The 22,974-nt window shown below is 45.3% G+C and overlaps 1 protein-coding gene across 8 annotated transcripts in view; it reads left to right on the top strand.

Moving 5' to 3' along the window:
- The window catches only part of celf4 (CUGBP, Elav-like family member 4), a 75,305-nt gene that overhangs the window by 37,864 nt on the left and 14,467 nt on the right, over nucleotides 1-22,974 (top strand). For all 8 annotated transcript variants that reach the window (XM_019881340.1, XM_019881339.1, XM_019881336.1 and 5 more), the window contains exon 3: nucleotides 22,625-22,673. In XM_019881340.1, the coding sequence (XP_019736899.1) occupies nucleotides 22,625-22,673 (49 nt within the window). The remainder of the gene's footprint in view (nucleotides 1-22,624; nucleotides 22,674-22,974) is intronic.

Raw genomic sequence — 22,974 nt, 5'->3', positions numbered from 1 at the left:
TATCTTTCGTGCCGTGTATAGCTATAAAGCATTTTTCTTTTATGTATTATTTTGTGATATGGTGTTATTAAGAAGTGGAGATGGTCACTTAAATCTCCAGTGAAGGCCCAGGTCTGAAACTCACCACGCTCTCGGTTGATCGTACTGTATTACCATTTGAAATGTTTTTTATGTTTTTTGTTGTTGTTTTTTTTAACTCCCGTATATGGCTCACTCTGAGAGTTGTAGTTGTATTTTGAAAAGAAGAGAACTGAGGCCCCGCAGCGAAAAGGAAGACATCAGATCCAACGCTTAGGTGATGTAATGACAAACGTTGTTCGAAAGCGTCCCAAATGATCCCAATCTATTTTTTTTTTTTTTGTAGCTAGAAAGAAGACTAGGGCAGCGCTTTGGGGAGAAAAAAAAAAAGAAGACATCTTCACTTTGCATTGTTAAAAGTGAAACTGATGACACAGCAAATAAAGGCTCCCATGTCCAGTGATAAGTCATCTGGCGTCATCTTTAGGCTCCAGAAATAGGTGTGGTGATGAATTATTGATCTGATCCTGGAGATAACATTCACTCTCTAATTGCATGCCATCATTACCATGTTGAAACCAGTCCCCGTGTTCCCTTAATGTAATTACACATCCCTAATTGTCCTGTTATTAGCCTGCTTAATTATTCACAACAGAGAGACTCTAATTGGCACAGGACCGCAGCGTGTTGTCATTTAATCTCCTTCTAAAAGGTATGCTTTGGCTTTACGTTGTACATTCTGCTGGATTGTTTCCAAATATTAAAACTAATATCATGCTGGATGGTGTCCACGTTTCACGGAACTCGTTACCACGACCGCAATTCTCAGTTCAACCCATCTGCAGCACGCCTACGCGAAATACTTCCGCCTTCTTTGCGGTTGAGCATAAGGAGCACCTAAATCTGAAATCCTTCATCACATCTGGAACAATTGTATGCTACCAATTTAGCGGCAACAGTTTGGGGGAGCCAACTTTTCCGTCGAGGGATGATGGTGCCCCAGAAATGTCACTTGGATGCATTTGGTGTGGACGAACGAACCTTGCGAGCGCTGACATCAAGCCCATCAAACACCTTGAGATGGTCAGCCAGCGTCACCTTTGACCTCACCAATGCCCGATTGGATGGTTAGACAAACACAAGCACCAATGCCGTATTGATGTTTGGCCAGTGGGTGATTTTATAACATTTGCTTGTGGTATAAAACACATCCATAAAGGCTCAATGCATTTTTTGGGGATTGTGTTGCCAGCCAGGCCTTCGATGCAGCCGTGCTCCTTTCTTATTTTCTTCTGCGAAATAAGGATGTACTGCATTACCATTCATATTACTGAGACACCATTTTTGCTACTTAGATTTCTTTCGAGCTGCCGCTCCATCACCTCCTGGGAGCTCTTTCGCGATAATTTTCATACATTACAGTCATCCCATCCCACTCGTTCTTCTACAGTCTTTAATTCCTTCTTGTTTCCATCAGAGATTGCTCTCCCAACCCCCCCCCCCACCCCCCACCCCTCTTCTCTAAAAATGTCTACCCCATTCTTGCTGCACTTCCCCGGATAGTCTTCCTCAATCTCTCTGGCTCACTAAGCATTCACCTGTCCACTCCCCACACACACACACACACACACACACACACACACACACACACACACACACACACACACACACACACACACACACACCACATCTCCCCAAGTTTCCCCTTCATCCCTCCGACTGTACCCCAACCGCGCTGCATCCCGTCGACAGCTCCTTATCGTTCTCTCTTTCTGCATTTGCATCATTGTCACTTTTCACTCTCTCTTTTACTGACATAAAATTATCTCTCTCTCTCTCTCTCTCTCTCTCTCTCTCTCTCTCTCTCTCTCTCTCTCTCTCTCTCTCTCTCTCTCTCTCTCTCTCTTTCTCTCTCTCTCAGTCTCTCTGTCCCTCTGAGGCATGTTTAATTAAGCGTAGGGCTATGTGTCAGTGAGAGAAAGAGAGAGAGACTGAGAGTTGCTATCTGGAGCAAGTGGAGCAGCCAGTATAGATTCGTGTCCTCTTCTGTTTTTTTGTTTTTTTTGTTCTTCTCCCCTCCCTTTGGCCTGGGCCAGTCATAATTACCATGCTCATTAGCAGAGGGAAGACGTGGTAGTGGGGGTAGGGTGGAGGGGGGGGGCGAACAAGGGAGTTGGGGGAGGACAGGTGAGAAGGTTGGAGGTTCATTTAACAGTGGATCTTCACAGCGAGGCTGAGTGGAAGTTGTCGGGAAGGTTTTGTGGAAGTAGTCGACATGGGGGTGAGGGAAGTGACCTGAAGTGACCTCCTAAAATTCTAGTTATCTCATCCAATTTTTGAGTTAGTGATTGGAGGCAACACAAGAAAGTGATATATAGGCTACAGTAACTCTTAAATTGAGCTTGTGAATCACATTACTGACATAGATTGTTGCTCACCATGTTAAATTGTTTGCCCAGAACGCACTTGCGGTCGTATCTGAGCAGGCTTCCTTTGGTGACCCCGCAATCTTTGATTGAGCATTTCTTTCATTGATCTATTAGGAAAAAAAATATTTACATGTTCCTGGGATTGACAGTCGAGTTTGTAAGTCAGCTTGCTATTCGATAAACCACTCGCCATTATGAATTGAAGGTGTTATGTTTTTTGCTTTAAAATAAATGAATAAATTAATGAGTTTTGGGCCTTTCAAAAAAAAAAAATTGCAAGTCAATTCATCACCGTCGTAGCACATCACGCGACTGTATGGGTGGCGCATATGGGAAGGAGTGTTCATTAAAGGCGGCAGACACAGAAATAGTAAGGCAAAGTAGTTTTCCATCCTGATACACTGCGAGCTACACGACGCAAGGTTATCTTCGGAGACCGGATTATTAGTTGTTTTTGTGTGTGGGTGTGGGTGTGGGTGTGGGTGTGTGTGTAATGAGTTTGTCCTGCTTGCAGAACGCGCACGCCGCAATTTCAGCTCTCTTGATTTCTCAGGGAAAATGTTGCGGTGGCAGGTGGGGATGATTCAGTGCTGATCTGCTCCCCTGTGAATAGACTGTTTAATCCTTCAGGTACTTGCTGTTTGTTGACACTTAAGCGTTGTTAATGAGCGCTTGTCGAGAGCGAGGCGAGTGCCGAGCCTTGCGTTCGGGAGCGAGAGGTGCACCCGAAAAGTAGGACAGCCTCAATATCATGCCATGTTAACGTTTGCACATGGCTTGCCAAATGCACATGTAGTCCTGGCTGGTGTCAAGTGTGCTAATGCACACACCTTACAAGCTTGCTCAGGCAAGGGTCCAAGAGAGCGGCTTCACGTGGTGAAAGCTCTTTGGTCGCTGAGCCCCCCCCCCCCTCCCTGAATTGCTCACATTGCTTCATATTTTCTTGCTTTTTGGGTATTTTTTGAAACGTGGACTTCTCTTGAATGATCGCTTGAGGTCTCGGTGACGCTGACTGAAAGGTCTCGAGCCTTCATTTCCATTTGCATGCATTTTATTTCTGGGAGCTTGTTGATGTTCAAGTTACGTGATGAATGGAGGAGAACCTTGTCCACCTTGAGTCGGATGATGAATCGTTTTCGGGGTTCTGGAAAAAGGAAAATACTGAAAGTCCATGAAACAAATTGGGCTGGAGGCGAATGTTATACATTTAATAATGATGTGTGGGTGTTCTTAATGTGGAAACCGTTTAGTATAATATATAAGGCAGAATTTCCTTCATATGCTTATTTTTTCTTTTCGCGTCACAAAAGTATCTCTAAAAGCCTCGATGCTCATCAGTTCATGATAAAAACAGGCTCTCTATAAACTGCTCAGGACTGGCCTGCCTGTAAAAGATGACTCGAAGAGGACGGCACAGAATGCTCAACGAGCGGAAGAAAAATATGTGCAGTGGGACTTGAACAGCGACCCAACGGCTCAGTTCCCAAGCCCAAGTCCTGACAAAGGACCTGCTGCCACCCAAATGGATAGTATTCGGAGGCGAGTACTTTCGAAATCAAAAATGATAACAGTTGCGTCGAATGTTCAAGATTGAAATTTTCTTCAGGTTCTAGATGATGCTAGAATTTACCAGCATGGATTTGAATAATGATACGACCATGACAGCTTACTGTCATTTCATACTCGTTCATTTTAAAAGTTCGCCCAAGATTTGGCCAGCGTCTGAATTTTTTTGGGCCACACTGAATCACTGCATTTGTTCCGTTGAATCGTCCCGACATCATATCATTTCGGGTTCACAATCAATGTCGAATGTTAAAACCTGAGTATGTTGGAATATTAGCGGACGTGGACCTTTGGGTTTATTTCAGCCGCCGTCCCTCCTTTCCGATATAAAACTTGAGGTAAATAACTCATTAATTACCACTTAACACCCCGTACTGATTGATTTCCATCGTAATGAATGATCATCCCGGCCACCGACATTAATGGCCACTGACTACCGCAGTTTGGATGAGAAATTGCCGAAAATGCCTCTTACTACAGGAAGGAGTATTCCCAGCTCTTTGGTTTTATCGAGCGATGGGAAGAACATCAATCTCCTGCGCCATTTACTTAAAGCGGAACAACTGAGGTAGACAATTTTTCTGGCATGGCAGGAAAAAAAAAAAAAAAAAACAGCGTAAAAGTATACGGTGGAGTTGTAATATTATCACGTATGTAATATATACAGCATCTAAATCACAGCCCACAGCTGTAGTATGTACTCCACTTAATAGGATTATACCTGTCCTGGTGTCACACGGCTATTAACCCCATATCTCTGTTTCCTTCGCTATCAGCAAAGTGGGCGGCCCTCAGCAAAGACGAGGCATCGCCGCGCCGTTTCCAATCATTGGGATTTGAATTTGAAATTGGGGGGGAAAAAACAAAAAAACTCCTTGAAGATACAAATACCCAAAACAGTGTTGCTAAAGTTACCTTGGAAAAGTTCCGTCGTTATTTTACTGATGACTGATGACTTGCAAATTTCCCCTGTGTGGGACAAATAAAGGTTATCTTATCTTATCTTACTTTATTAGATTGCCGGATTTTAAAAGTAACTAACCGAGATGAAAAGTTACTTTTTTTAAAAGTTACATTCAGCAGATAACGCTAACCCTGCTTAGCATAAAAATGGCACCAGGTTTTGCCACTGAACTAGAGGAGCGTTTTCAACCGTGACATCAAATATGTTTCGTTTAGAACGAGTACATTGGGAGCCTCCTGCAATAACGCAACGACTGTATGTTGAAGCTAGATAACACTCTGTCGACAGCACAGAGGCTACACCAAACCTCAATATTTTTGTTTTTAGCCAACGCAAACTCAAAATAGTGACTCTATTTCCATGTTGAAAATGCTAATGTGAAACGGGGATGTGAAGTTGAAGGCTCCCATAATACCTCACGAAATTCCAGAGGGATCCAGTCTCCTGTATTTTAGTCTTCATTCACATTAGTTTTGTTGCACGCATAATATGCGTGTGAGAGATTACCGCGTCAATCTGAAGTCAATACTGTACATCCTACATCGTAACATTTTGCAATCTTGGAAGTGGAAGTGTAATCTGATGACTTGACTTGAAAAAGTTAGCCCTGACTGGAAAATGCGCGCCATTGGGAGAAATTTGTTACAGAGGTCACGACTGTTAATATTTTTTGCACTTCCACGTACCCCAGTCTTCATCCAAACCTCCTTAAATTGTGTTTTACGGAAATTCCTCCGATATCCATCCATTCCTGCCTTCACGTATCCCATCTGACTGCGACAGAAAGGCCGACTAAACCTCAGATTGGTCGGCAGTCAATCACAGGGCGTGTCCTCCTACGCGCCGTATGCAAATAGTAAAAAGTTACCTGGCGTCAAGCGCATCGCTAATCACTCACAACCTGTTTCAATCACAAGCTGGAAGCAGGAGATAAAACAACGGTGCCGGCCGGCTTCCTTCTAAATGTGATACAGCACATTGCCTGCACTGCAACCCAAGCCGGTGGGGGTCAATCAGTGCCAGAGGGGGCGCCGCAGTGCTTTTCTGTGCTCAGACGTGCCTCCTCAGGGGAGGAGCGGGCTTTCACCACATGGGCCACCTCAACTTTATTAGATTAGACTCTGTGCCGCCTCTGGTTTGTAACTGCATTTGCCCAATGCTGCACATTTAAGAATAGATCAGGCCCGGTCCCAGGCCTACCCCCGTCTCTGCCTGATTTCCCAACAGCCTCAACTCTGGGATAAAAAGTTGACTTGACGGCAAGGAGGGAACCGTTAAGGGGGAAAATGGAAATGGACTTTGCTCCTTTTTACCGTGTGGTGTTCCTCATTGCTATGCACTGTTTGGAAAGTCTTCAATGCATTTTAGTTCATTCCTTGGAATGTTTTTATGGCTTCTTGTGAGGGAAGTATTGAAAAAAAAAAAACTCACCAAATATTTCTGTTCGCTTAGGTCTCCTTAGGGATGAAGCGCTGTCGAGTCAGACTCGTATTTCATCCTGTCCATAATTTATGGGGAGACAGTTTAGGAATGGACAATGCACTAACATGGGGGACGCTTGTCATAAACATCCCCCATGAGACATAAGCAAGTGGAGAGGACGCAAATCGATGCTGACACGTGTTTCTTTTTTTATTTTTTGGACCAATTTGAGCATTTTTATGCATTTGCGGATCAGCGTCTGTTCAGTGTCACCTCCGCGTTGCAATGCACGCTCAATGGCATTTGTCTGGGCCTCTTAGCTTGATCTTATTGCACTCGACTGAATCTGTTATGACTTATCAGATCTTCAAAAGGCTCGACCGTACCGATTGGAACGTGACCTCCTGTAGTTCACTTTAGTGAGACAGCAAGCTTGATGCGGCCCGGGACAGTGACATTCTTTTGAACTGGGAGTTCGACCAGCCGGAGGTTGTATATCATTGGGCGCGACCTGTCCGCTAATCACAAATTACAGCCAGCCTCTCCTAGGCCCTGATCCACTTCTCTCCACAGGGAAGCGGAGGGGCCAAGGAGAAGAATACTAGCCCCTGCCAAGCGGCCACCGCTCCCCACTACGGGGGTGCTTATAAATCGGCATCCTCACAGATAGGCCAAGGTTTTGATTTGGTCGTGACCTTCGTCCATAAATCTGAATGATGTAGGGTCCTTGGTTAAAAGGCTGCTTGATCAACTCCACGAAATAGGACGCACTTCCCTTGCTTTCCGTCCGCTTTGCTGACTCTCTCTCTCTCTCTCTCTCTCTCTCTCTCTCTCTCTCTCTCTCTCTCTCTCTCCTCTGCATCCCCTTTTTAAGTTCCCGCCGCAGCCTGCAGTCCTCCCAGGCTTTAGAACAGGCTGGGAGTGAGCAAAAGCGAGAAGGAGCGAGAGAGAGATGGCGAGAGGGTGAAACAGGCAATCGATAAATCAATATGTTTTGCGCCACTAAGCTAGGGTAAGCTCACTCTCTCAAAGCTGTCAGTGCACGTACACGCATGCGCGCGCGCGCGCACACACACACACACACACACACACACACACACACACACACACACACACACACACACACACACACACACACACTCACTTACCATTCCAGCAAATTTCTCTCAACACACACATCCATACAAACAAACAAATGAAAGCCCAGGACAGAATGTCCCTTGCCAAAAGACATTTTGTTGTTTTGGGGACTTTCTCTCTCTCTCTCTCTCTCTCTCTCTCTCTCGCTCTCTCTCTCTCTCTCTCTCTCTCTCTCTCTCTCTCTCTCTCTCCCTCTCTCATTCTATTTCCTGTTTTGGATCATTAAGCCATTGATTTTTGTTTCAACTGGTAAGTGGTGGTGCAAACCCCCTGGGAGCTGGCTGAAAACCTCAACAGAGGAGTTTCTCTAGTTGTGACAGTCTGGTCCCAAGGGCCACTGGGTCCTCTTAACTCTGCACTGCAGGACATAGCACCAGAAATCAGTCATTTTGCTTCAGTATTCCTGAGACACTCGGGCAGTCTCTCAACTTGGGTAGCTATAGATTTTTTTTTTTCTCTCTCCTCCCTGTCTGCCTCCCTGAATTTTAAATGATCGCAAAGAGTAGAAATGGTCAGTTCTTATAGCCACTATGTCGATGATTTATTTTCTTTTTTTTTTTTTAGGTATGTGGGGGTGGCGAGGGTCACGGAAGGGAGACGCAGAGATATGGCGAGATACAGTGGCAACTCTCGCTGGCCAATTCTCAGCTGGCCAACAGCCAGCAAGATATTACAGCCAGATATATCGTAACGCAGATGGATGCACTCAGCCTAAAGAGGCTGACATATTGGCTAGCGCTGTCATAAGAATGACATAATACCGATCCTGACAGGTAATGAAAATAAAGGCAGCGCCACTGCTGAGTTGCATAAGCGGTGTAACGTTGCCGTACAACCTAAAATATTGGCCCTGACGTTCGGGGATAAGCGGCACATGCGAAGGTTTCAGGGTAGGAGGATGTTCGAGGGGAGTTGACGTTTGGAAAGTGAAAGTCAACGTGGATGCGACTCGCTCATGGCCTGGGCTACGGACGGTTGCATTCTTCACTTGAAATGCTTTTCCGGGCCTTTGCTGCAGTCTCTTTCAGTTCTTTTTTTTGTTTCTCGGTTGTGGTGTGTTTTGGGTTGTCGTTTTGTTGCATGATGTCGTACAGAGATGAGCCACCAAAAGTTTTGGAACATAGTTTGATGGGCTGAGGACACCAATTTAACCTCCGTTAAAGTGACGGAAAGGCCAAAGTGGAATCGGCTTCAAGCCTTCAAGCAAAAGGTGCTCCGTCCGGTGTTGTTGAACAACTTTTCGACATCGAGATGTAAATGCAGTGAAATACGAGCCGAAATTCTGAACTGAAGTCTGATATTCATCTTTTCATTAGAAAATGTCTTTAGTATACAACAAAAACAAAGGAATCTAGCTTCCAATACTTTTGGATTGGGCTGTGTATTATGAGTTGCCCCTTTGTACGTTAAAAAAATTAATCATTTTATTTTCATGCGGCCCAGTGGTCTAGTGGTTAGTGCATTCACCACACAGTGCAGAACTATCGGGTTCAGTTCCAGCTCTGGCCTCCCTGTGTGGAGTTTGCATGTTCTCCCCGGGCCCGCGTGGGTTTTCTCCGGGTACTCCGGTGTCCTCCCACATTCCAAAAACATGCATGGCAGGCTGATTGAACACTGCAAATTGTCCCTCGGTGTGAGTGTGAGCGCGGATGATTTTTCGTCTCTGTGTGCCCTGAGATTGGCTTGCAACCGGTTCAGGGTGTCCCCCGCCTACTGCCAGAAGACGCCTGGGATAGGCTCCAGCACCCCCCGCGACCCTTGTGAGGATAAAGCGGATTGGAAAATGGATGGATGGATTTTATTTTCATTGTTAAAGTAAACCTGAGACCTTTCAGTTTCTGGAACACGCCATTAAATGATTGGTTGGCCCAAATGTCTGTCACTGTCAACATTCAGCAAAGGGAAGCATTTATGCTTTTTTTTTTAAACTGTGCAATTTTTATTATTTATTGATATTCCTCCCGGGGGGAAATATACATTTCATGATTAACACCCCACTTCTCATTAAATAAATTGAACTTTTGCATTCTGTGGCACCTTCATATCGAAATGTTAGCCTGCATTTCATCTCAGTGCATCTCAGTGATCCGCACTGAATCGATCCGCTCTCCCCCTCAGAGAGAGAACGGGAATACAAATCCAGCTTGACAAGTTTTCCCCGGAGAAAGCGCACGCTCATTCAAAGGCGCAAAGTTGTAATTGTGCTTGCTCTTTTGTATTTATTCTTGAACAGAATTAAGTCCGGAATCATTTGGACTCTGTTTACGTTTCATTCATCCCAACAATGGAACACAAAAACCGACTTTACGATGCGGCTCGACGGTCGCATCGCTTTTACGTCGAAGACTTGTCACGATACTGATTTTGCACTCCCGACACTTGACTTTCACAGCTGGGGGGGAGCAAGCACATCAACCTTTGACCCAGGAAACGCTGCAAAGTGCTACCTTGGAGTCCATTAATTCCCCCCGATAAAGGTACATTAGTGTAGATCACGGACAGACATTGACGCCTACTTTCCCCCTTTGACCGGGTGTAGTGCCGCATTAACTGACCGCGGCCAAATGCATTTCAAAGGTGGTTTGGCACCTTCGAGCAAATCCCCTCAAACTCATCGCAATGCATTTACGTAAGCACGTTTATTTGTGTTTATGATGAGCTTGGAAGAAATCCAAGTCAACGCGACTCTTTGAAGTCGGTCACACAAGGTTACGATTTCCATGAAGGGCTGTCGGGTTCTGGCACGGCGGCGCGGAAGGACCGGGAATCGATGCCAAGGTGAGAGGACCTCTGAGAGGACCATTCGAGTGGCAAAACATACATAAAAAGGAGGGTTGATAAATGAGGCTGACTCTTTGCGCCGCTTCATATTTGGCTTTCTCGCATGGCTTGGAATTAGGTTAAGAGCTGTGTCAAAATTCTGCCCTGGCAAAGATCGTAATTTGGAACGTCATTGTCAGAGACGTGTTAATCCATCGCGGTGATTGCAGTCGTATAAAAGCGCACCGAATCATAAGATGTCTCATGAGACGTAGCTCCCATGGTAAACATTTTGACGATGTTAACAGAGCATTTACTGTATATACCTCCATAATTTTTTTTTTTTGCATTTCGCTGCACTTTTCCCATGATATTTTCGTCCCCTTCATTTTTCTATTCATTTCCAAGGTCCTCCTCTGGAAATTAAATTCAGCAGGTGATCCCGTATAAGTTCCAGTTTGAAGCAAGTTTCCTTTCATTAATAATGACATTAAACCCCCCCACCCCCCTTCCTCTTTCCTCTCTCCTCCTTGTTCACTTCCCCCTGGAATGAACCTAGTCCAGCCGCAACATCAAAACTCTTCCTCTTATCCTCAACCACTTTGGAAGAGACGTGCAGCAGGGCTGGAAATTAAGAGAGAAGTGCAGCAAGAAACATGGGATACAATAAATATATGGCGATAAATATCTGACTTCCAACTTGGTCTTTTGCTTGGATTTTTTCCCATCATCTTTTACATGTTCTTTCTTTAAACAAGTGGACAGTGTCTAATGAGGGATTACAGTCTGGAAATAGGCAGAGGAGAGGGTGGCTGCGTTCGCAAGTGTATCATGTGGTCCCTTCGCATTTCTTTGCAAGGTGGACTGGAGACAGCCCAAATGTTTGGAGCTGATTTTTGTTTGTTTGGTTTTTTTTTTTGCAGAAAAGCCATCGCGTGCCATTCTTGCACTCTTACCAAGCACTGCGCTCTTACCTCTTAGCAGCTCTTTCTTCATGCTTGCATCACTCTTGCTTGAATGTCAGTCCACCTTATCCAGTTCACAACAGATTTAGCTCTTCATCAAAAAAAAAACCCAAAAAAAGGAAAAAGAAAAGAGACTAACCTTGATTTGAATGGGAGAACTGTGTTGACTCAGCGGGGTGCCTGTTCAAAAGACTGCCAAAGCAAGGAGTCAGAAATCTCGTCTTCGCTTCTGCTGTTTCCCTCGCAATCATCGCAACAAAATGCCAAATGTTCTGACGAAGCCGCTTAAACTGCAGCGACTTGTCAACTCTGCCGTAGTTGAGATAACAACTGTTTTATAACGCGGTACGATTCAATCGTGTACGCGACCCGAACGGGGACACGCTGACATAAATCCAAATCTTTAAAGTTTATGAAGACATCTGAAATCGCATCCTATTTTTTTATTTTTATTTTTTTAACTGCAGAGCGTACCTTTGTACATTCTGAGAATTGCAGTCAAGTTCGCCGAATGTAAACGTGGTGGAATCACTGTTGCGCGCTTGTCGTAAACCGAGTCAACATTGACGGCATGCAAAGCGGTCACATCGTGCCGTCAGTCGGATTGATGCAATCGTATAAACTGCTGAACCCATTTATTTTGACAATCAAGTCAGCTGTTAAGAAAGTCCCTGTGTGTCACACACACACACCCCTCTCCACCGCCCCCAAGCTGCGGATATCGGCTGCCGTGTGATGTTGTCACGCTGCTCTGCGCCTTCTTCGCTCGATGTGCAATATGATGTTCAAAAGGGCCGTCTTTGACTTTTTGGGAGATTCTGTTCTGATTTCCCGCTACACTGGCTTCGCCTCGGCTTTCCGGGGCCTTAAGAACAGCGACGTGCATGTCTGAAACCCCCGTAGCAGGGACACTTGGACCGGCAAGTTCTCCTCTGAATATTGCAAGAGTATTCGAATTGGGGGGTGCGCTTAGGAATGCAAATTGTGCATCATGTGCGTGGGTGGCAATCTTCATAACGCACGTGCCTTTCTCTTCATTCAGCCTTTACTGCGTTGTACTTTCCTCGCGTGTACAGCTGAGCATCTCGTGAATACGCTTGCAAAAAATGACGCGAAAGCCTCTCATCATGCGCGCGTTTCAGCGATGCCGACGGAGAGGAACAAAAGTTGTGCGGCGCTCAAAGTAGAAGCGCGGGCGCAGCTCGGTTCAGAATATGACAGCGTTGAGCTTGTTTTTCTTTGTTTTGTTTTGTTTTGTTTCTTTTTTTTTTTATTCATTAGATAAGTGAAAAGCAAAAAGCCAGTGATGGAACGCCAGCAACAGCTATGATTTATGGTCTGTGGTGGAAAGAGAAAAGTAGAATTTATGGCTTTCTCATCTGGTCTAATCTTCACTATATTCCGCAAAGCCGAGGCGATGCAGTGAGCTTAGAGGCTAGAAAATTGTCCTCTGCTCTCTTTCTCTAGTTAGCTTTTCTTCCCCCCCCCCCCTCCGCCCCTACTTTCTCTTCCTCTCAATTACTAGCCAACTCCATCACATTTCGTCCTTGTAGTTTGTTCCCTTGCAAGTGTACATACGTACACACACTGAGGTGCACAGCCCGAAGGCTTCCACTTCTGTAATCACACACGTGCAGGTGCGCTTTCCACACAACACACACACACACACACACACACACACACGCACACAAAGGGCGAGCGGCTGAGCCCCTCAGCGACACCTTCATTCTCGCACCAATTTTCTCACACTTTTTCATTCTCTGCGTCTTCGCCTCTTTCTTTCTCTCACCGCCTCGCTCGGCACCTCCGCCCTCATCCGCCTCCACGCATGGATCTTTTCTTTTTATAGTCGAAGCTATAGGCCCTCCAGAGTTGTTGATTGCAAGGTGCCGGCGCGTCTAATTACGTAACCATCGCAATGGGTCTTATTGTTTGTGAGAGCGAGTGTGTTTTGCTCCGCAGCCCATTTGTTCCTCACGACCCCGCCAATGTCCTCCGTTCGCTGTGTGGCTTCGGGTGCAGTAGGGATCAAGCTCGGGTGACGGAGTCCACCTTTGTTCTGACTTCAGCTTTCATGTCGCAGAGTCCGAGGTCAATCATTTGCATCCGTTCAAAGTGAGAGGAGGAATATAATCGTTCAAGAACTGGCTCGACAGTCGCGGCCGGACTCACAGCAAAGAGCTGCATTCACTATTCGAATTGGCATGCGCCACCGAACGATTGAATCAACCCGAATGTGTTGCTCAATGTACTTTTACTGAAAAACGCGTCAGGGTCCAACAAATGAAAAATCCAGTTTGACCAAAATGGTAAATGGAGTGCACTTGTATCGCGTTTTATCACATTCACATATCTCATTCAAACGTATCTGAGGGTAGCCTACACCAGCGCATCAACACACGGAAAGGTTCACCTTTTTACTTTAAAATAACTTCCTTTCGCGAGAGTTCTGGCTCGACTTGATTCGGTATTGGTTTTTAATGGTGAATTTTCTTCTCAATTTGAGTCAGCACGAATCCTACTCAACAGGTCATAAAAAATATTCCATGTGACAATAAAAATTGTAAGGCACATACCTCGGTATCAACGCTGACATCAGTCACATGTTCCAATGCTCGAATAATCGATATCACTGGAAATAAAATCTTAAATATCAACCTGTCATCTCATGTTATTGAATTTCAACCTCAAAACTTTTCAGTCCACAACAAAAATCCAGTTTTGCAGAGCACCATTGATTTTTTTTTTTTGGACTTGATTTATTTTAACATCTTGACCACACTATCCCCATTATGGGGTGAACAAAGCTTATTTAAAATCTCTTGTCCTTGTAAAGACAGAATGTTAATACAACTCTCGCATTGGCTCTCATTATTTTTTTTTTTGTCGATGAACCTCATGTTGGGGTCGGGGGAGGTGTCGTTGTACCAAAGCGAACACAATCTGGTGTGAAGGCGCAGTCCATGTCAAAGTGAGAGGAATAGGCAAGAGAATGAAGCTTGAAGTTTTGTGACGGTAAAATCATTCTGGGGTTTGTTGATCTTTCCTATCCACATGCAGTGTGACGATATTCTCTCCCCTCGTTTGCGATTAAAGCCACTTCTCTTTCCATCCTGACTGTGACAAGATGAAGGAAGCGGGGAAACGCTCCGCACCGTTTTATGCGTCATCAGTTTGATGTGGGGAAAATCAAAATAAATAAAGAAATACAACTATTCACATGCTCATTTACTCGGCGTGACAGCAAATTTTCACAGAGGAAGAGGAAGAAGCAGGGAGAATGATCAGATGTGGAAAGAGACGAGAGAGAAAAAAAAAAAAAGCACAAAGAGCGGCACATTTGCATTTTCACCTCCCATTCAAAACCGCTCGCCGGCGTCCCACCGGTCGACGTAACCGAAGCAGCCTGGCGGTGAAATAAGTACGGAAGCAGAAGGAGATGAAGAAGAGGTGGGCCGGTGTGATATGGATCAAACAATGGATGAGAGCAAATCGGTGCTGTTCTCAACCAACTGCAGGCAAATGAGAAAGGAAGGGGAGGTGAAGCGGGGAAATGTGATACCTCGCCGAATTTCAAATGACTGCATTTTTGGAGCTGTTTTTTGAATGCGGGACTTGGAAAAAAAAACTGAGAGTAATATTGGAATCGCGAGTCAAAACGAGTACTCTCTGGTCACCTCAAAGCTGTGTCACTATCAAATCCAACCTTAAAAAAAAAAAGCTCCTTAGCTGGTGCAATGAAGTTGCGATGTGTTAAGAATGACTTCTTTCTCCGTGATTGAAGTTGATGGGGATTTAGAGTAGCCTTATACACCCGCATCCCACCAAATCATATAAACCCCCTCTCTGTATGACGCAATGCCGTAGACCAGGGGTGTCGCACTCATTTTAGTCGGCGGGCCAAGTTGCAGTTCCGTCTTCCCTTGGGGGGGGGGCGTTATGACAGTGAAACCATAAAATTATGACCTGTACACAACAAATTAATAGAGAACTAGTTTTGAAATCAGTCAAGTCGATTGAAATAGATTGTTCAAGTGAGGGTGAACGGGGTAACAACATTCATGCAAAATCTCAACGTTATTTATGACACATGACAATTTGAGATTTTGGCACGGATCTTAGCAAGTTGACACACACGTGATTTGCTTTTCGCGGGCCACATCAATTGACCTGGCGGGCCGGATCTGGCCCCCGGGCCTTGGGTTTGACGGGCGACATAGACCAAGTGAGCACTTCAACTACAATAACAAGCCTTTTGTTCATTCAAATAGCTCTCCGACAGCCGCAATCACAACTGAGAATTCATTTTTTTGAAATTACAGACTTCAAGGCACTGGTTTCTAAATCTGCGAAGCAGACACGCCAACAACTAGGACACCGATTGTTACAATACAGTAAAATGACTGTCTGGGGTTATCATTCTACGTATCCAAAATATTTCCGTGAATGCCTGGTGAGGTTTTGAGACTGACTTTGGTATTTCCCCGATGTTCGCGTTTGAGGTTGTCAATCAGTCTCCGCTCCGTTGTGTCGTTGAGCTGCTTCTAAAAGCCGCGTTGATGAAGGAATAAGCACTGATCAGAGAGTCGGACAGACAGACTTGCCTCCTTTTGTGATCTCGCGGTGTTTCCTTTTCATCCCGCCTTTGCGGAGACACGCTGACGCGGGAGCGGCAGCACAGAGCGAGCAGCAGCATCTACAAACAGGCCGACAATAGCGATGGCTGCATATTTGATTCGCACAGTTGCTCCGAGCGGATTCTCAGGGTTAGAACATGAAGAGCGGCTCCGAATGAATATGCAATGCTTGAGGAGGATATCTGTTTTTTGGGGGGGACGTGCGTGTGTTCATTTAACACGCCCGCGTTAATCCTCTTACTGTGTTGAACCTGAAATACGACGCTATGGGATGGACAGTAAGTAAAGTTCAGCTGAGGTTACTCACGTTAAGAGCCCACGCTCAGAAATAGCCACGCTGACCCAGTTCGGTGTGTGGCTGCAGCGCATATTATTGTTGAATCGACAATATGTATACAACCGCGTTATGGGGTTATTTGGGAAATTTTTCTTTTCTGTCGGTTGGCCTCCGAGTCAAATGTTCCAGCTTGACTTTATATTTTAGAGCACATCAAAAATGGATGACAGCAAATATTCACCACGCTAGACTGATCCCCAGAGAAACACTCGCTGGTCACCTGAGGTGAACCGCTACATTGCTCATGTCATCTGTCTTCGGTGCTTTGAATGGCTTCATTGGTGTCACGTTCCGTTAATCTCCAGGCCAAGTCGATTACGCGCCGTGAGGTGAGGCGATGCCATTTCATTGAACACTTTTTGTGCGTGGTTGAAAAAAAATAAAATAAAAATAAACTTGCAGTCTTGCAGTACTTGATTCTAGTTCCATTAGTCACATTAAGACTCCTCTCTCGTCTCTCTCTGCGCACTGCAGAGGTCCTGGGTGGTGCGGTGTGTGTGTGTGTGTGTGTTTGCTCTAAATACTTCTGTGACTTGATTGGTTGCAGCACAGGATTGAATTTTTTCTGAAAATGCTTTACAAAACAGATCATGCCACATGTGCTTTATCCCCCCCCCCTCCCCCATGCATGGCAAATGAGGGGTGGCACAATAATTGTTGAGATTGAGTTGCTAGTACCAAATGTTCCAGTCGCATGCATGCGTGCTGACAACTCAAATGCGTCCCAGTGGTCTTTTTGATGGATTTGAAACGGTGTGGTGTCCAATCAGTCGATCAAACTTTACTCATACGACACTTTTCATGCTTGAAATCACGGAACACAGCGCCTGCTGCAGAGAGCTCCCCTCTCTCTAAGGAAACACTGAGATCTCTCAGTATGCAATTAAAAAAAAAAAAACATGTAAACATAATAGACCCAAAATTCTATAAAATTAGTTGATTAAACAAATGTAAATGGTAAGAGCTGAGTGAGAAAAGTTGAGTCAATAAATATTAGCTGTAATGTCTTTAACAATAACAACATTCTGAGTTTGTCCTGCAGACACACCTAGAACCCCCCCCCAAAAAAAAAGAAATTCACATCTAATCTTCTTCAGAATCAGTTAATAGACAGTCTGTACTGTTTAAGAAGGGAGAGCAGCAGCAGTCAGCTGCAGCATGTAAAACTGAGCAAGTTGTGACAATAGCGGGGGGGGGGGGAATATTATGAAGGCGGCAGTCTCCTTGCTTCCCCGGAGATTTCCGTGGAGTGCTTTCTCACTGTGATAATGAAATGACCTGGCCTGCACTGCTCCTCTCTCTCTCTCTCTCTCTCTCTCTCTCTCTCTCTCTCTCTCTCTTTCTCTCTCCACCTGTTTTTAAAAAGCACCTCCTCCAGACACGAGTAAAAATCAGAAAATCCCCCCTCCTGTCCACAGCTCCGTGAAGCTAACTTTCATAATCTTTCCTGAGGAAAGGTGGAGAGATTCCCGACCAGGGTGCCACGGCACACTTAAGAGAAACTCGGGGTTGCCACAGAACTTGATCCAATTTCAGTTAATTTGTCAGACATATTATTTGGAATAGTTTGTGAAAATAGTGAGCCTTTGGTCATCCATCTACGTCGTTAAATCATGACAGAAGGTACACTTATAATCATATGTCATGGCTTCCTGTGAGTAGGTCAGCTTTGTGTTCAATCAATATTTGTCGATATTACCCGCTGAGAAGTTTTAATTGTGAATCCATTCAGGTGTGAGATTTTCAAATGGGCGTCTTGGCTCAAGAGGGGTTCGCAGACGCTGTCCTAGTGAATGATGTGTGTTACTATGGAGATAGGATACCACGCACGCAAAAAAAAAAAAAATGAGACTGACACAAGTGACTCTATAGAAATTCAACCAAAGTTGTCGTTTCCTGTTGTGATTTCACGTCATGGTGCCGGTTTGAACACACCCGAAGTCAATACAGTACAGCAGCAAAACTCAGATCAAGGACTTGGAATAATTGCTCCCCATTTCAAGGCAGAGCGCATCGTCTATAATCCCACATTGTTTGGAGTTAATCATCTACGCCTCGCTGGGCCCCTACTAGGCTGATTCAGAAGAATGACTCACCAGTTTGATACAGTGCAGACTGCATGCACACCATGTATTCCCTCAGCTTCTAGTTAGCGGGGAATCTGTGGCAGCGCCGAGGCAGAGCACTGTCATTGAGTTACGTAATCAACAGAGGAACGAGACGAGCGCGCGCGCGCGCGTACGCGCCGTCGTTGGAGCCGCAGTTCTTTCGGAGCTGTCGATCAAGCGCCGCTCCAAGGCCGCTCGAACACAAGGCTGCTGAGTTGGACTTTCAGCCACATTGGAGCTCAGCATGCCCCGTTTCGCATGTGAGCAAGCGTGCGAGACGCACGCATGAATGAATGGGTGATACTGTAAGCTTTTGTTCAATTGTTAATTATTATCATTTTATGTTTGAACATTACAGTATTGTATTTGATGTTAAAGATACCTAAATTATATTCTCTTAATTTCTCAAATATGATTTTATGTTGATAGCTTCTGATTGGCTGTTGAAGTAAGGGAAAACAGGAAGTGAGTTTATGATGATAGATTCTGATTGGCTGTTGAAGTCAGGGAAAGCAGGAAGTAAGTTTATGATGATAGATTCTGATTGGCTGTTGAAGTAAGGGAAAGCAGGAAGTAAGGTTACTAGGGAAGAGTGTGTTCTGGAACGTGCTGCGGTGCACGCGTTTTTTTCCCCTTTCAATAAAACTGCATTCAAAGAATTCCATCTCTCCTTTTGCCGTCCGTAAAGTAGAGCCATCCATTAAACAACGAACCACTCAATTTACAATACTATAAATCGAGACGAGAGAACGCACGTGAGATTACGAGGCACGCCCGCCTGAGAAAACGAGCCAATTGGCTTTCCCCATCTCGAAATATTTACACATGGAATATTCGCATGGATGCTTGGAGGCATGAGTCCGTTGTGATGGCTTTTTGTGTAGGCCAGAAGCGAAGCATGTCTTGTAAGCTGCATTTGCATATGTGCACGTACGTTCGGGCGTGGACGCGGTGCGTCCCTCCCCACCCTCACACAAGCTTTCGGGTTGCACGTTTCCGAGTTGGTTCCGCTGCTCGACGGTGCCATCTGGCTTTGGCAAGCGCCACTGCAGTCCTCTGGAAGGAACCCATCAGCGCGAGTCAGCGTCCACTTTTTAACGGCTGTTTTGGGATCGGTTTGTCCGGCGGTCTGGTGCTAATTCTACCCGCGTTATGAGCTGGCTGATAAAACTGACCTTGAAGCAGTTTATGTTGCTGAGATAATGGCGGCAAGCCCATGAAACGCCACTCAGCTTTCAGTGGCAAAAGAAAATAATAGTTTAACCGCTGAACATTGTTTTGAACTGTATGTAAAACTTTATGAGCGGAGACTGGAAGTCTTGCGGTTCAAGTAAGTAGCAAGGATACATTAAAGTGATTCAGTGCTCAGACATGGATGACGAGAATGAGTTTCATCTTTTCGAGACCAAAACAGAAAGCATTCACTGTTACAGAGCAGGGTCAGTTCAGTGCTTTTTTTTTTTTTTGTTTTTGTTTTTAATATGTTGCATTCAGACCAGCGTTTGGATTTTAAATCAGTGGCGGTGGAACACAATTAGGTCAGATTGAGGCCACGCCATTAGTATGGGTCATGGTAAAAGCACTCATATGTATGAGAGAGACAGCTCCATGCTGACCTTGTCTCATAGTCTGATCTATGTCCTCATAGCTCCCCTTTGTCCTCTTTCCTTATCCCCCCAATGTTTCCCCTCCACCGCACCCCCTCCTTCCATCACCCCCACTTAGTTTAAAATGAGCTTGAGTTCTTCCTCCCATCACCCCTCTTATCACCTTCGCCATCCAGCTCTTTTACACATTTTTTAACCTGCTCACTGCATTCCCAGTTCTCCCGTTCTTTTTTTTTTTTTCCTCCATATCAACAGCCAGTCTGATAAATAATGCATCGCCGCACATTAAAAACATTAATAGGGCTCTCTTGGCTGTCAAGCGCAGGGAGGAGATGAGGGTGAAGACGTGACGGGTAACTCTTTTTGAAATAAACGTTATGGCGGATGTTATGTTTTAATATTGGTCCGAGAATGACGAAAGGAAGGGCTTGGAGGTCCGAGCATTACTTGTGTTGCGTCGTGACACCGTGTCCTCCTTGCCCCTGCGGCTTTGGCTTTGTTGAATCATCTGAACCATTCATTACAATGATGAGTGTATCAGCAAACTCAAAAGAAAGGATTCAATGATATTTCACAAAACACTGATGCTGCATCACACGGAATCTTGACCTTTCCCCTCCGGTCCGAGCGCTTCAACACGCACCCCCCCCCCACTTCTCCCTTTCCGCATCCTCCGCTCTTGCTCCCCTCTCACCGCGCGTCTCCCCGTTCCTCCTGGCAGCATTGCGATTGGCATTATTAAAAATTGATTGGAGGCGAGCGTTTAGCTCTGGGGGCCGAGGCGGAGGGAATGTCTGACAGGCAGGAGGCAAATGACATGAGGACCGACCCTGTGGAAAGGTCTCGCTGAGGGACGTGGGGGAGTGTGTGTGTGTGTGTGTGTGTGTGTGTGTGTGTGTGTGTGTGTGTGTGTGTGTGTGTGTGTGTGTGGTGCGAGTGTGCCTGCACTTGTGGTGTGCATGCATATGCACGTGGGTCGGTATCATTTGTAATCGGACGAGAGACGTGCCGTGGTGCCCCCCCTCACTGCGTGGACAATATGTGCTTACTTTATGCAGTCGTAACATTTGACCTTATTGTCCATTTAACCCTTTCAGGGACAGCGGTTACTACAGTGGACAGTTTATCATGTTATCAGGTTACGGGGTGCATGAAAGCCAAATTATTCAGAAAAAAAAATGTATCTTGGGTTGTTCATAGGACAGTCAAGGTTTCTTTTGTTTGAATGAGAGAAGAGATATTCATCAATAGCATTCATGATTTTCTTTTTTTTTTTACATTTTGAAAATATTCAAATGTTTGCTCTTGTCAGACCATTTCTAGGAAAGTATTTTGCCTCAGTCACATACACGGGATGAAAGTCCTTCTATTTAGATTTGAATCATTGGATGCACTGTTTTTATGATGACAAGTAACTGTAAGTAATTTTTGACATGAGGTTTAAAAAAAATAGCATCGTGTCAATTGCAGAATTTTGGAGCCTGAAATTGAGGCCGGGGCCCACGAATCCGCCCCCAAAAGACATATATTTAATAACATTGGAAAACAAATCCGACTGTTTAGGCTGAGAAACTTTGGATCATTGACGATGGCAGCACAGAATGTTTCTGGAGTCAATGAGATTGTGTTTGCTGTCATGTCTCCCTTTGCGGAGCCCATCAGTGACATCATCGATCAGTCGATACTTGCAACCAATCAATGCTTTTGCATAGAACGCAAGACATCTGCCGTTTCTACCCAACCAATCAGATCTGTGGGAAGTCTTATACTCATTTGCCACAGAAAAATCTTCCCTCCCCCCCCCCCCCCGTGGTTGACGTCGTTGCAGCTCCATCTTCCACAAGAGGGTCAAAAACTTCAGAGATCTCCACCTGCACACGCCTCACTCGTGTCGTCAAGACCGATGCATTATTCATCCAGAACTTTTGAAACAATCTCATGAAAATTCCACGGCTGTACCAAGATCTACATCACAATCTAAGAGGTGATTTCGTGGCCGACTTCTCTGCAAAGAAATTGCTTTGGAAGTTTTTGTGCAATTCTGCAGAAGGCAAAACCGACAGTGATAAAAACAACAAAAAAAAAACTTTGTGATAGCCTCCACGGAAGAGGCGATGAATGGAATCAAAAGGGAGTATTATTTCAATAGTGGAATTCTTGGATGGGATCTCATGGGCCTGTACAGGTTCTGTATTTTGAAATCCGTGGCCGGTGAGTGTGCAAAATCCATCGGGGCCTCAGACAGAAGTCCTCCCGGTGACGGTGTAGTCAGAGCAGATCTGCTGACCAAGAGTTACCTCTCGACTCTCCTTTTTGCCTTCCTGTCTCGCTCCCTTCATCCCTCTCCTCATTTCTCTTTCCAACCCCCCCCACCACACCCCCCGCCTTTCATCTCAGATCAAATAATATTTGCAGCCCGTATTCCCAACCAACTCTTCCCCCAATGGCTATAAGCGCTGCAGCTTTGGAGATTTTTAATACACTTTACCAGCAATTTGGCTGAGTGATTCTTTTTTTTTTTTTTTTAAATAAATAAATAAGGTTATTTTTAGGCGGGATTGGGGGATGGAAGCGTGTCCCGGCACATGAGTTCATACGACTAACTGCTTCATGTTTCCTTCCGTATTTCTCATCTGTCCCTCTTTTTTTTTTTTTTTTTCCCCTCACGCAGATGAACAGACCGATCCAGGTGAAGCCGGCAGACAGCGAGAGTCGAGGAGGTAGAGTGTATTCCGTCTCCCCTTTTTCTTTTCATTTCCACTTCCTGCCTTTATTCTGACCCCGGCAAACACGCTGCCGCTGCATATCAGCCTCACCATTATTTGTCCCATTACACAACGGCCTGTACCTCAACGCAGGCTGACAGCGCAGCCTGGCCGGACCCTCTCGTGTTCACAACGCATTATGTAAACAGAGCTTGTCCTCGCCGACGTTGGCCAGCGTGGCCTTCGGGCCCCCCTCGCTCGCGAGTCTCATCATATGCAAGGATGCGTTCACAAGCGCACGCGTACAGTCTGTAGA

Source organism: Hippocampus comes, unplaced genomic scaffold (genome assembly GCF_001891065.2).
Source record: "Hippocampus comes isolate QL1 unplaced genomic scaffold, H_comes_QL1_v1.1 scaffold68, whole genome shotgun sequence".
In the NCBI taxonomy this organism is placed as follows: domain Eukaryota; kingdom Metazoa; phylum Chordata; class Actinopteri; order Syngnathiformes; family Syngnathidae; genus Hippocampus; species Hippocampus comes.
The sequence above is the reverse complement of the archived record's forward strand: the minus strand, read 5'-3'. Positions and strand labels throughout refer to the sequence as shown.